The 11,236-nt window shown below is 34.3% G+C and overlaps 1 protein-coding gene and 1 pseudogene across 1 annotated transcript; both read right to left on the minus strand.

Annotated features, from left to right (window-relative positions):
- Window positions 1-6,200: 6,200 nt before the first annotated feature.
- On the minus strand, window positions 6,201-7,276 carry LOC129297615 (zinc finger protein ZAT10-like). The gene has a single exon (XM_054935945.1). It carries the CDS (start codon window positions 7,183-7,185, stop codon window positions 6,391-6,393), a length of 795 nt encoding a protein of 264 aa, XP_054791920.1. The 5' UTR covers window positions 7,186-7,276; the 3' UTR covers window positions 6,201-6,390.
- Window positions 7,277-9,677: 2,401 nt separating this feature from the next.
- Window positions 9,678-11,159, minus strand: LOC129297614 (mitotic checkpoint protein BUB3.2-like; annotated as a pseudogene).
- Window positions 11,160-11,236: the final 77 nt, after the last annotated feature.

Genomic DNA, 11,236 nt, shown 5'->3' on the forward strand with positions numbered 1-11,236 from the left:
AATCATGTTAGTCTTATAATAATATAACATTAGATGTTAGATCATTGTATTAAAAAAAAAAGGCTTTGTTTTGACACAAATGAAGTAAATGCTCATGCAATTATACATAGTAAAAAAGCTTAACTAAAGTGGGAAAATGAAAGTAGAAAACGAGAAGATGATTAACAAATGATAAATGAATGATGTAATTGATTGATTAATTAATTAATTAATTAAAGTGCCATTCCTGTCACGTTTTTCTATGCTTGTCATGGTCTTCATTTTCAAATACCGACGTCACTGTCCATATCCATTTCACTTCTCACGTAAGTAATTTAGGGAGAATGATATTAAAACTTCACAACAGTGAATTCATGACAGTTGGATGCCCAACAAAATTTCCTGAAGAAAAAATTATCAATATTAATTTAGATAGTTATAAATTTAAGAATTCTAATTATAAATAAGATATTTAAATTTTATTCTATGGTTGATTTAAATACTCAATGCTCGAAACCTTTGTGCACAACTTCTTGAAAAATGAACACAGTAAGATGAATGCTGTTGATACTTTTGGTGGCAATGAATTTTTTTATGATCAATGGAAGTAATTGTTGCATTAGAACACAGGAGTCATTACTCTTTAAACTTGCAATCTTTTGGGCTTGTAAATCCACACATGTGAAAATATTGCTTGAATATCTGTCCGAAACTATGATCTTTTTTAATATTGCCAAAATGATGTCCTTATTTGATTTTGGCAAAGTAAAACTTGTAGGTTGAAACTTATCATTCTTGTTTGGCCGAAGTGCAAGACAAATTCCCATATTATAGATCTTTCTGGGCTTGGAGATGATCTTTTGTCTTAGCAGACTCATTGAGCAAAGTGAAAAGAATATTGCCACGCACATATTTTTTCAGTATGCATGGCATCCAAACTATGATGCAATAGATTAGATTTCCAGTAAGAAAGGTCGAAGAAGATACTTCTTTTGCACCATTGCATAGGCTCCCTATCAGATGTGCTGTAAGGTCTTTTCTAATATCCTATGCATCATTAGATTTGCAAAAGATAACATTCACATCTTCCAGCTATTCTAGTATATTCGCACCAGATAAAGCTAGTGGAGAATGCTATTTCTCTTATTTTTCATTAAGTCAAATCCGTTGCAACTTGAATTTGTGTTTCTGGTCGAGAAAATAATGATGTCTCATAAAGCACTTCTTGTGACTGTGTGAGAGACGAACCGACTTAGCATCAAAGTTGCATGACAAACATGCTAACCTAGTATGCATGTTCCAACCAGACAATATTTCAAGTCTTGTAAAATCATCAATAGTCCACTTAAGTATTGTACACAAATTTACCATACCATGGCAACTATCCGTTACCCAAGGCAATTTGGTAGTAGTTTGGGTCACAAATCGCTACAACAATTGTAGCAATTTCATCATCCAAATTGCTACTAAGTTTTGGTGCCATTTGGTGCCTTCCTTGTTAGTGGTTTTAGTGAATTGCTATAATTTTTATCACGATTTTGTACAAGAAAACCGCTACAATGTTTCTCGTTAAAAGGCGCGGGTCAAATTGTTATAATATAATAGCAGTTTAGATCAAAATCACTACAATAATCATATTTGATAGCCGTTTATGAAAACTACTACTAAATGATCTTCTTTTTTTTTTTTGTAATGAGATAGTTATGAATTCGGGAATTCTAATTTCAAAGAAGACATTTAAATTTTATATATAACTCTCAATTTATGGTTGATATTTTTGTTTGCAATTGCTTAAATCCATATTTGCAACTTATTGTTTTAAAAAAAAAATTGATTGAAAACTTAGTTGTCGATAAATTCTAAATTTACTCCTGTAGTGGCATTACGATAACTTTGATTATTTATTGAACGGGTGGGTTAATTTGAAGAGTGAAAAACTCACCAATGGTACGTAGTAAACTGCAATTTTTCTCCGTGAAGAAGAAAATTTAAAAAAAGGGGGGAAAAAGTGACCAAATTAATTAAATAGGGAGGGGTGCATAATGGCCCATATTCTCTTTATTTCAATTTATAAAATGTTCTTAGAGGTGATTCTGTGTCTTAAAATATAAAGCACTTTTACCCCAAAAAGAAGTTTTATGAATTATACTTTTTGGTAATTTTTCAGCCTTTTTGGTAATTGTTTCATGAATTATACTTGTTCTAATATATACTCCTCCATCCTTATTATATTTTCTCTTTCCATTTAATATTTCATAAACAATATTATATTTAAAGGAAGGTACTTTTAAAAACTTGTATTTTAGAAAAATAAAATTATAAAATATATTTAATGAATTTTATTAGTGTGTGTCAAACAAAAATTTTGTCAAAAATATAGATAAACTGGAACAGAGAGAGTAATTCGTTATTTACACGTGTGCAGTGTGCACGCATGAATGATGCAAATTCCTATTTGTATTTGTCATCTAATTATTATTTTTCTTTTTTTACTTTGAAAAGTTCTTTTCTTATCTAAAGTAAAGCTTCTCGATCATAGCCTTTTCTTCAACTTTCTTACACTTCTATACGAAGCAATCTTTCAAGTTTTGTAGCGCTACCTAGGTTGTCGCAAATTATGAGACTATAGTTATACATCCACATACGTTATTGTCTTAAATTAATTCAATTTTTTATTGGATTATTAGGAAATTTGAGATCGCCAGTCTATCAAGCGCGATATGACTCACAAATTAATTTAGCTTAATAATTAATTTTTGGATCCTTGTATATCCAAGGAGGGACTCGCTAACTAGAAGGATATATATTTCTTCTATTCTTTTGGAAAACATTAATTTCATTCAAGAATGAAACTATAAATAAAAAGCCGTTATCCCACCAAAAGATTCGTCTAACAAAAAGAAATATTGAAAAGGAGCAAAATTAAAAAACAAATATCTCTAACTAAAAGAAGTTTGATGTAAATTGCATGTTGTATGGTAGATTCGCATAAAGAAGATTTGAGTCCACTATGCATATAAGTTGCTTATAAAACTTGTCTTCCAAGCTGGGCAGCTAGACTTTAAGCAAGAAGCAGTGAAGCAGCCTTCTCCGAAATGACTTGGATTTTTGTAAAGGAAGCAAGTAATTGACAAATTACAGGAATAGAGAAAGGATGAGAGCGAATCCAAAATTCAAAGGAAAATTTATAAACAGTGGCAGACATAAGCATAGTTAAGGGTGGGCAAGTACCCCCACTTAACTTAAAAAATTTATAAAGAAGAGGTAAAAATTTTAAAAATTTTCCCCATTACCCTAATAGTTTTGAACCCACTAGACCCAAACTAAAATATATTTGAGTTTAAAAGTTTTTTAGGTCTTTTATATTTCACTCAAGTTCAAAATACTTTAAATTTTGAATACATTATATTTAAATTTAGATTATTTTTGTAAAAATATTATTTTAATTTTTCCTTTCCTAATATTATTTTACAAAACTAAATATTTATTTCATAAATATTAAATTATTTTTAATTATTTTTAAATTTTATTTAATTATGCCCCCACTGGCTCAGGTCCTGCGCCTGCCACTGTCCATAAAACCAATACTTCAATGAAGGCACTGATGTTATTGGTATAAATTAAAAAAAAAACAACTTATTTAAAAAGATTAATTTTATTAAGTGTAAAAGTCCTTTAAACTTATAAATTTTACTTCACTTGCATTACCCTGATTTAGGATTGTGTGTGTGTATTATAATTAATTAATAATAGAAAGAACATTGGGTTGTGTAATGAGCGGCAAGAATCAAGGAAAGGAGGAGGAAGGTTAACTTGAAGAAGACGGCAGGCATAGGATTAGTCATTAGAGACACGTTCAAGTCACAAGCAGGGACGCGTAGTACAGCTCCATACTATTATTAACGCGTAAGCCTCTTCACTGCTTTGCATACCATTCAACGCTTCCATGCATAACTTCATCATATCATTACTACCACCTAATCAAACTGCCTTTAATATTTATCTATTTATTTATTATTATTATTATTGAAATAATCATAGTAGCATTATTCAAGGCCACGTCAAGCATCCCCCCACAAAATTTTTGTACAATACCAGGATGTGAATCATTGTTGAGAGGATTGTGATTGTTTAAGCACGGAGTCTCTAAGTTTGAATCTATATAAATACCAAATATATATATATATATATATTGGAGAAAACCACCCTTAATTAAATCTAATTATGTTTGAATTTGATTCATTCAAATAGCCATATAAAAATTTGTAGAAGCAGTGGCGGATTAGTAGCATTGAGTGGTTCCCTTCCCAGATCTTTTACAAGCCACTTGTCTTCAGGGTCTCAAGTCCCCCATTGAATTCCAGCACCATACACAAATATATTCTTTTACCGTTTAGAAGTTAGTCGGTTATTGTAAAATACTCTGTTTGATTTTTAATATAAGGTAAATTTAAAAAAATTAATTCTCAGTATGAGAAAAAGTTAAATGAATTAAATTTTTTTTTTTTGGGTTCCCTCTTTAATTATCATTAGAATGTTTTGATCTTTTGGTTTTAATTAGTTTTTATTGGATAATTGTAGAACATTGAAGTTTGGTTTGTTTAGTACTTTTCAGACACCTAATAAAAAAGAGAAGAAAACTAGCAAAATAGCAATAAATAGACATGATGTAATGGCCTATAAAAATATATGGAGGAGGATAAGTACAAAGACTATATAAATTAGTGGGTAGATATAATTCACCAGCCCAACAAGCAGTGAGAGTGTCCCTAATTAAGCCAAAAGATCAAAGCATTTAATTTGAAATTTGGTATAATGATTCCAACATGTTGATTAGAGACAGCAACCACATGGGAAGGTTTTGGTTCAACCCACCTTCCCTATCCCCCTAACATGCCGCTGCCTCGTCATTAATTTCTTTGCCTAATCTTTTAATTATTATTAATTCAAATTCTCCAATAATACTTGAATTTAATCTAATTGAATTGATCCAAATTAAATTATTTTATATTTTTTAATTTTATTTATAAGTTATTTTTAACGTGTTTTACCGAAATTAAAGAACATCTTAAATTTTACTGTCTCTCTTAAAATTTAATAAATTTTTACATTTACCTTTTTAATAAAGACAAAAAATATTTTTAAATTTTTTTAATGTTTAATAAATGTATAAAAATAAAGATAAATATAAAAATAATAGAATAACAGATGCTACAAAAAAAAAAAAAAAGAACGAATGAATGCTAGCAAGTGACAATTGACTGGCATGGAATTCTCCGTTTTCAATGTTGGTGGTATTAATGGGGTTCACGCGGCTGCGGAATTTTGTGTTTTAGAATTTTGAGAGAGAAAATTCCACGAGAATTGGTGATTGATTGGAAAAGACCTTGACTTCATCTAACTTCAATTGTCAATCCTCTATAACTTCATAATGCCAACCCATCATTAATGGGTTTCCCTCTTTTTTTTCTTTTTTTCTTTTTTTTTTTTTTTCTGAGAGATAAATGCCATTGAGTAGATAAAATATTTCAAATGTATTTGCCATTTAATGAGAAAAATATGTACTATAATTTATAGAAGATGATTTAGTCATCTATCTTAAAAAGGAGATTTTTTTTAAACACAAGTGGTAAGCTGAAATTAGTTTGAAATTAACTGGCAAAATTACTCAGGATGATTTATCAAAATAAATATTAATATAGTTTGTAAGGATTAAGTTCAACTTAAGTATAAGGATATTGTTAATGGATGATATATAAGTATAAATACTTTTTAATCAATAATCATAAAGTTATATATCTAAATTGACATCCTTTATTAATTACTAATAATTATTATGCCCCTTTTAACATAGATTTCCAGTTTTTGTCTCAAAGGCCGTACATCTGCTAAACCACGGCCTTTTTGGTCACCTTGTACTTTTCAAGTACAAGAAAAAAATTGGAAATCGAATGTGTTTTTCCCTTATTGGCCACTTCAACAAAAGCATGATGATTCACTTCTCTCTCTTGCATTATTGCGAGTGATTACTGTTTTCCCCTTGGCCTCTTCTCTTGATCTTTCGAGAAAAATAATCAATCTGAGAATGGTAAATACATATCCTTAATGAAAAATGAACATTTACAAGTGACCTGCACCGAGATTAGTTTACTAATATCATGATCAGGAAGAGTATATATATCCTTATTCCTTAGACAATAATTAATTTCAGCACGTGAATGTAAATAAAAATGAGAATGGTAAATTTATTTCATGACAAAAAAGCAATGAACAAATATGTCTGTACAGAGTGACAAGAAAGCAATAAGTGAAAAAGGAATCAAGTCTCATCCTAATCAATCAAGAAACTGATATTAATTAAATTACAAATCAATTCATTTCATTCACTGTATTCTAAGAACCGTATCAATTTTATAACGACGCAGGCGAAGAAGGCTTTACATCGTCCATTTCACTGGTAAAAAGCACACGACTTCTCTTATTACCGGCTGCTACCGGTAACGGACTCTCCACCTCCTGCTCCACACTCTTCTTCATCCCGGAATCATCTCCGCCGGAACCGAGTCCCACCGGTGATAAGTCCATCAGGGGTGCCGGCAGGTTCAAGTCAAACCCCCGGAGACTTACAGTGGACGCGCCGCCTCCCTCGGACGAGGACACGCCGGCGCCGGCGCTACTGCTGTTCGCGTTGCCGCCGTCGTAGTGACATCTCTTATGCCCACCCAAGGCCTGACCAGTAGGGAAGACCTTGTGACAGATGGAACACTCGTGCATCCTGCCCGTGCCGGTACCAGAGGAGGTGGACGCGTTGTCGGCGGCGGCGGCGGATTCCGAGGAGGACTTGCGGTGGCTGGCCTTGTGGCCACCGAGTGCTTGGTAAGAAGAGAATACTTTATTGCAGACGGTACACCTATGAGCTAGCTTGATAGGATTATTATTGGGAGGCGATGATGAAGAAGAAGGACGCGGCGGAGAGGCGGCGGAGGCGGAGTCTGTGGCTGTTTTGTTGTGGCCGCTGTGGGCGAGCATGATGAGGCAGAGAGCGAGATACTCTTCTTCAGAAGGAGGGTTGGCAGAGTCAAAACGAGGTCGTTTAGAACGCTTGCCCTTGGACCAGTGAAGATCAAGCTCATCATCGTCTTCCTCTTGCTTGTAGGTGAAAGAAGTTGGAGCAGTAGTGGGAGAATTGAGAGCCTCTAAAGCCATTGTTTGAGAGAGTGAAGCAGGTTAAAAAGTGAACTGCTTGAGAGAGAGAGAGAGAGAGAGAGAGAGAGGCAGATAGAGAGTGGATATGAGGAAGGGGGGTGTGAGGCGAAGGAATTTATAGTAAGAGAAGGTGAATAAACGAAGGAAGGAAGAAGATAGTTGGTGGAAGAAGAGTTAGAGAGAGAGAGAGAGAGAGAGAGAGAGAGTGAAGTGGGTCAAATAAGGAAGAGAGAGGACTTTTTCCAAGTCAAAACAAAGGTACGTGATGGGGTCTGCCTTTTGTAACTCAAACTCAAAATGAGAACGCGAAAAGGGAAGTCAACATTGTTTGGATGCGTGCAAAACACGGTTTTGTGGAGGTTACTTCGCGGAGGGATGGCAAGGGAAGCAAGGAAGGTGAAGGGAAGAAGAAGACTGTCGTTGGAATTACTTTGCGGTTAATTAAGTGAGCTATCTCTCACCCGCGTACGTCTTTTATGTGTCAACGTAACCTTTGTGACTTGTTCCGCCAATACTCTCTCTCTCTCCCCATCTTTGCTCCTCACTCAACTACTTCTTCTATCCATAACCCTTCACCCCCATCTACTTGTTATCATCTTCACCTTTCAATCCCATTGAATCATCATCCCGATATCCCTTCGTTTCAACGATACTACTTTATTAAAATAACATTACGGTAAACTTAATTATCATGTAACTCAATTAATAAATGTTCATTGAGAGAGCTTTGTTATCTTGAAGCTTTTCCCAACTCCAATCATATCAATTGAAGTTTATTATTTATGCCTTTGGTTTTATTAAAAAAATTAGAGTCCGGTGAAGATTTGTGTTCATCGAGTGGTCTCATTTATCGAGTATTTCATATAACACCATAATAACCATTCAATTTAATTAAATTATTATTAAAAATTTTGTCATGTAATATTCAAAATATGTCAAATTTCAATTTTTTCAAGGAGATTGAGGGTGTCCTCATTATAGGAATTATTTTAAATTTCTTCAAAAAAGATGTATCTTAATAATATTTAAATATTAATAAAAATATACTGACTACAACGGAATAAGGAGTGAATGGATTTGAATTCGCCCACTGAATTCAAGTCCGATGCGGAGTAATGGAGGCAGCAGGAACAGCATAGCTACTTGTTAGTGTCATGCCTTAGGGAAGACTAACGTCACGCGCCTCAGTCGCGCCCAATTAGGCGGTGGCCACTCCCTTAATTCTTTTAATCACTGGTTGGCAGTCGCACATTTGGCCACTTGGGGATCCAGCTCACTCGCCCAACCTCATCCTCACTTGCGTCCCTTTTATTTTTATTTTTTAAATATATACCAAAAAAATGTTGCTTGGCATCTCTCTTGTGCTCCTTAATTAAATACATACATACATACATACATGTATATGTATGTAAACATTTAATTTAAAGTAAAGGCACAAAGAGTGCGGGAGTGAGGACTACAGAGAGGGACAAAAAAGGAGCCATAAGGGAGGGACCTTATGGTGACACGTGGCGGTTGAGTTCTCGAGTTCAGGTACTTCCACATGTTGGCTGTAACTGACAAGCCGTTGATGGTTAATAATCCACTGGTTCGCTTCAAACAGTGCTACTACTCCTTTCATCCTCATCCGGCACGGAACATCGCAACACAAGATATATTAAAATAAATTAAATTAAAAAAGCCGTCCAAATCTGTGGTGAAGCTGACATGGTGCCACGTGGAAGGTTCTAGATGCTTTACCCTGACACGATTCAATCCTCATGAATTTTCTCTTAAGCAAGTGACAAATAGAGATCAGGAGTCTCTCCTTTTTTTTTTTTTTTCTCCCTTTTCCTCCACTTCCGCCATCTTTATTATTCAAAAATTTTTTATTAAATAATTTTTTTAAATAAAAAAATTAATAAATGATGGAGATGAGAGAATTGAAGGGAAATGGAAGAAAATACTTCCCCATTCTAGTGGCTGTTTCTTCTTGCTCTATCCCTCGATGACCTCATCGCATGTATTCTCAGCATACCTTTTTACCTTTTTGGGGAAATAATGGGCAATCCATCTTTTTGTATGTGTGTAAACTGTAAAGTTGGATAATCATTGGCAATAAATTTAAAATACCTGTATAATACAATCAGTTATCTTTTCCACATCTCAGCGACGAATAGAAACAACAGTTAGCCTGTCTAAGCTCAACCAATCCCTCACTAAGAATACATGCAACAACATGTAAAGAGAAGAAAAATCTAGACATTTTTTTTTTTTAATAATCGCCTCGGAAATCCGTTAGACTATTCAGCATTCATTCATCACCGACTAAATATTTGAGTTACTTTCTTGTAGATATGTCTTCAGCCCATAACCACATGGACCAGAAACTACCACATTGAATTGCCGACTTGGATTTAGACTTGGTGTCCAAAAAGGTGAAATTAAATGGATTTTTTTCAAAACTGAAATATTTTGAGCATTGATTAATCCTATTGGCAGGTCAACCACCATATGTAACAGTGAGGACAGGCATCTCACTAGATTGAAATCTTGAAGTCAACTTATACAACATAGATATCTCCATGAATAGAGGCACCCAAGTAAAAAGTAGAAAAAGCTGAAATCTCGCCATATTTGGTATCTAGAAATTGAGAACTTCGCATAATTAGTTTACATACGAAAGTAACAAAGAATTGGGCAAAGTACACGGCATAGTAGGTAAAAAGAAAATAAATTACTACGTTCATCAGGAAATCACGCTGGTGGATTAGGATAGACTTTGGGTTTCGGTTTGACTTCTATCTCATTTACACTGCGCACATAGATGGCATCTTGTTCATGCCTGCAGAGTAATTGCAACACAGGTTAGTGTTACAAAGTGTTCTTTTTTCTAAACAAAAATAGCAACAACGATAATAAAGTCACAAGTGTTCTGAGCACAATCTCTTCAAAAGTTTTTAAACTAGGCAAAAATACTCAGGTTAAAATGCATATGAATGGAGGGGGGGGTGAGTGAGAGAGAGAGAGAGTACTGCTTAGGCCCCTCTTCAAATGTAACTCGATGCAACAGCCAGGAGGCGTCCATCTCTACTAAATGAAAGTGCAGCAACGCTAGTTGGATATTTTGAGTACTGAAAGAGAACAGTAATTCAGCAATTCACTCAGGTGAAAGATAGAAATAAATATTTTAAAAAATAAAGCAACTAAAACTGGTACAGCCTCTTCTTGTTGTTTCCATCCCATACATTTACAAAACCATCAACCTCCAGTGGCAAATGTACCGTATCTGCAAGTAGAAAAATCATGCAGCACCCTGTTAATCACTCCAAGATATCCTAGTGTGAACAACTCCGTCATATCCCCAATCAGATCAACAAGGCAAAGAAAACATTTCAGTTTTGTAGCCTAGTATAGTTGAAACATGAATTTAAGCATAAAGTATCAACTAAGTTGGGTATTACTGTAGATCCAGCACAGACTAATCAGCTGCCCAAGAACAATCATAATTTCACATCATCCCAGATCAATTTTTCACCAATTGGTTTTCAGTCAGCTGAATTTCACAGTTAGTTATGGTATCATCTGTCACCTTTCAGCTTCAATGTGGCTAATGGTTTCCAAGCATACGCGCAAGTATTTAATTGTCTAATTAACATCATACTCATGCCCATCATTTTTGAGATTGTATAAAGGAGCCATTGTTGAATCTCATAGAAGGAAATTGGCAAAACACCAAGGAATTTCCCATTGCATCCCTACTACATCGTAGTAACCCTCGGTTTTTAGTCATTCTTTGGAGCAAAAATTAAATATATAACCTTTTGCATCGGCCTCATAACTTGACAATAAACAAGAGTACAAGACCCAGTTAACGAACTCTATAGTACTTACATGGGGTGGAATGCTATGGAATTTACGGGATAGACAATGTCCCTTCCAGCTTCAGATTTCTGTGACACTAAAAGCATATCTGCACAAAGCTTAGAAGTCATTGGCTGACAAGAAGTTTGGTGAAGACGAACATATGCTATTCTCACATGAAACCATAAAATATATCATAAATACTGAA

Source organism: Prosopis cineraria, unplaced genomic scaffold, assembly GCF_029017545.1.
Source record: "Prosopis cineraria cultivar Desert tree isolate PC_DT_omini unplaced genomic scaffold, ASM2901754v1 PC568, whole genome shotgun sequence".
NCBI classification, from domain to species: Eukaryota; Viridiplantae; Streptophyta; class Magnoliopsida; order Fabales; family Fabaceae; genus Prosopis; species Prosopis cineraria.

Bases quoted from the DNA above. Each gene is read 5' to 3' on its own strand.
- LOC129297615 (XM_054935945.1), bottom strand. From the start codon at position 7,185: ATGGCTTTAGAGGCTCTCAATTCTCCCACTACTGCTCCAACTTCTTTC.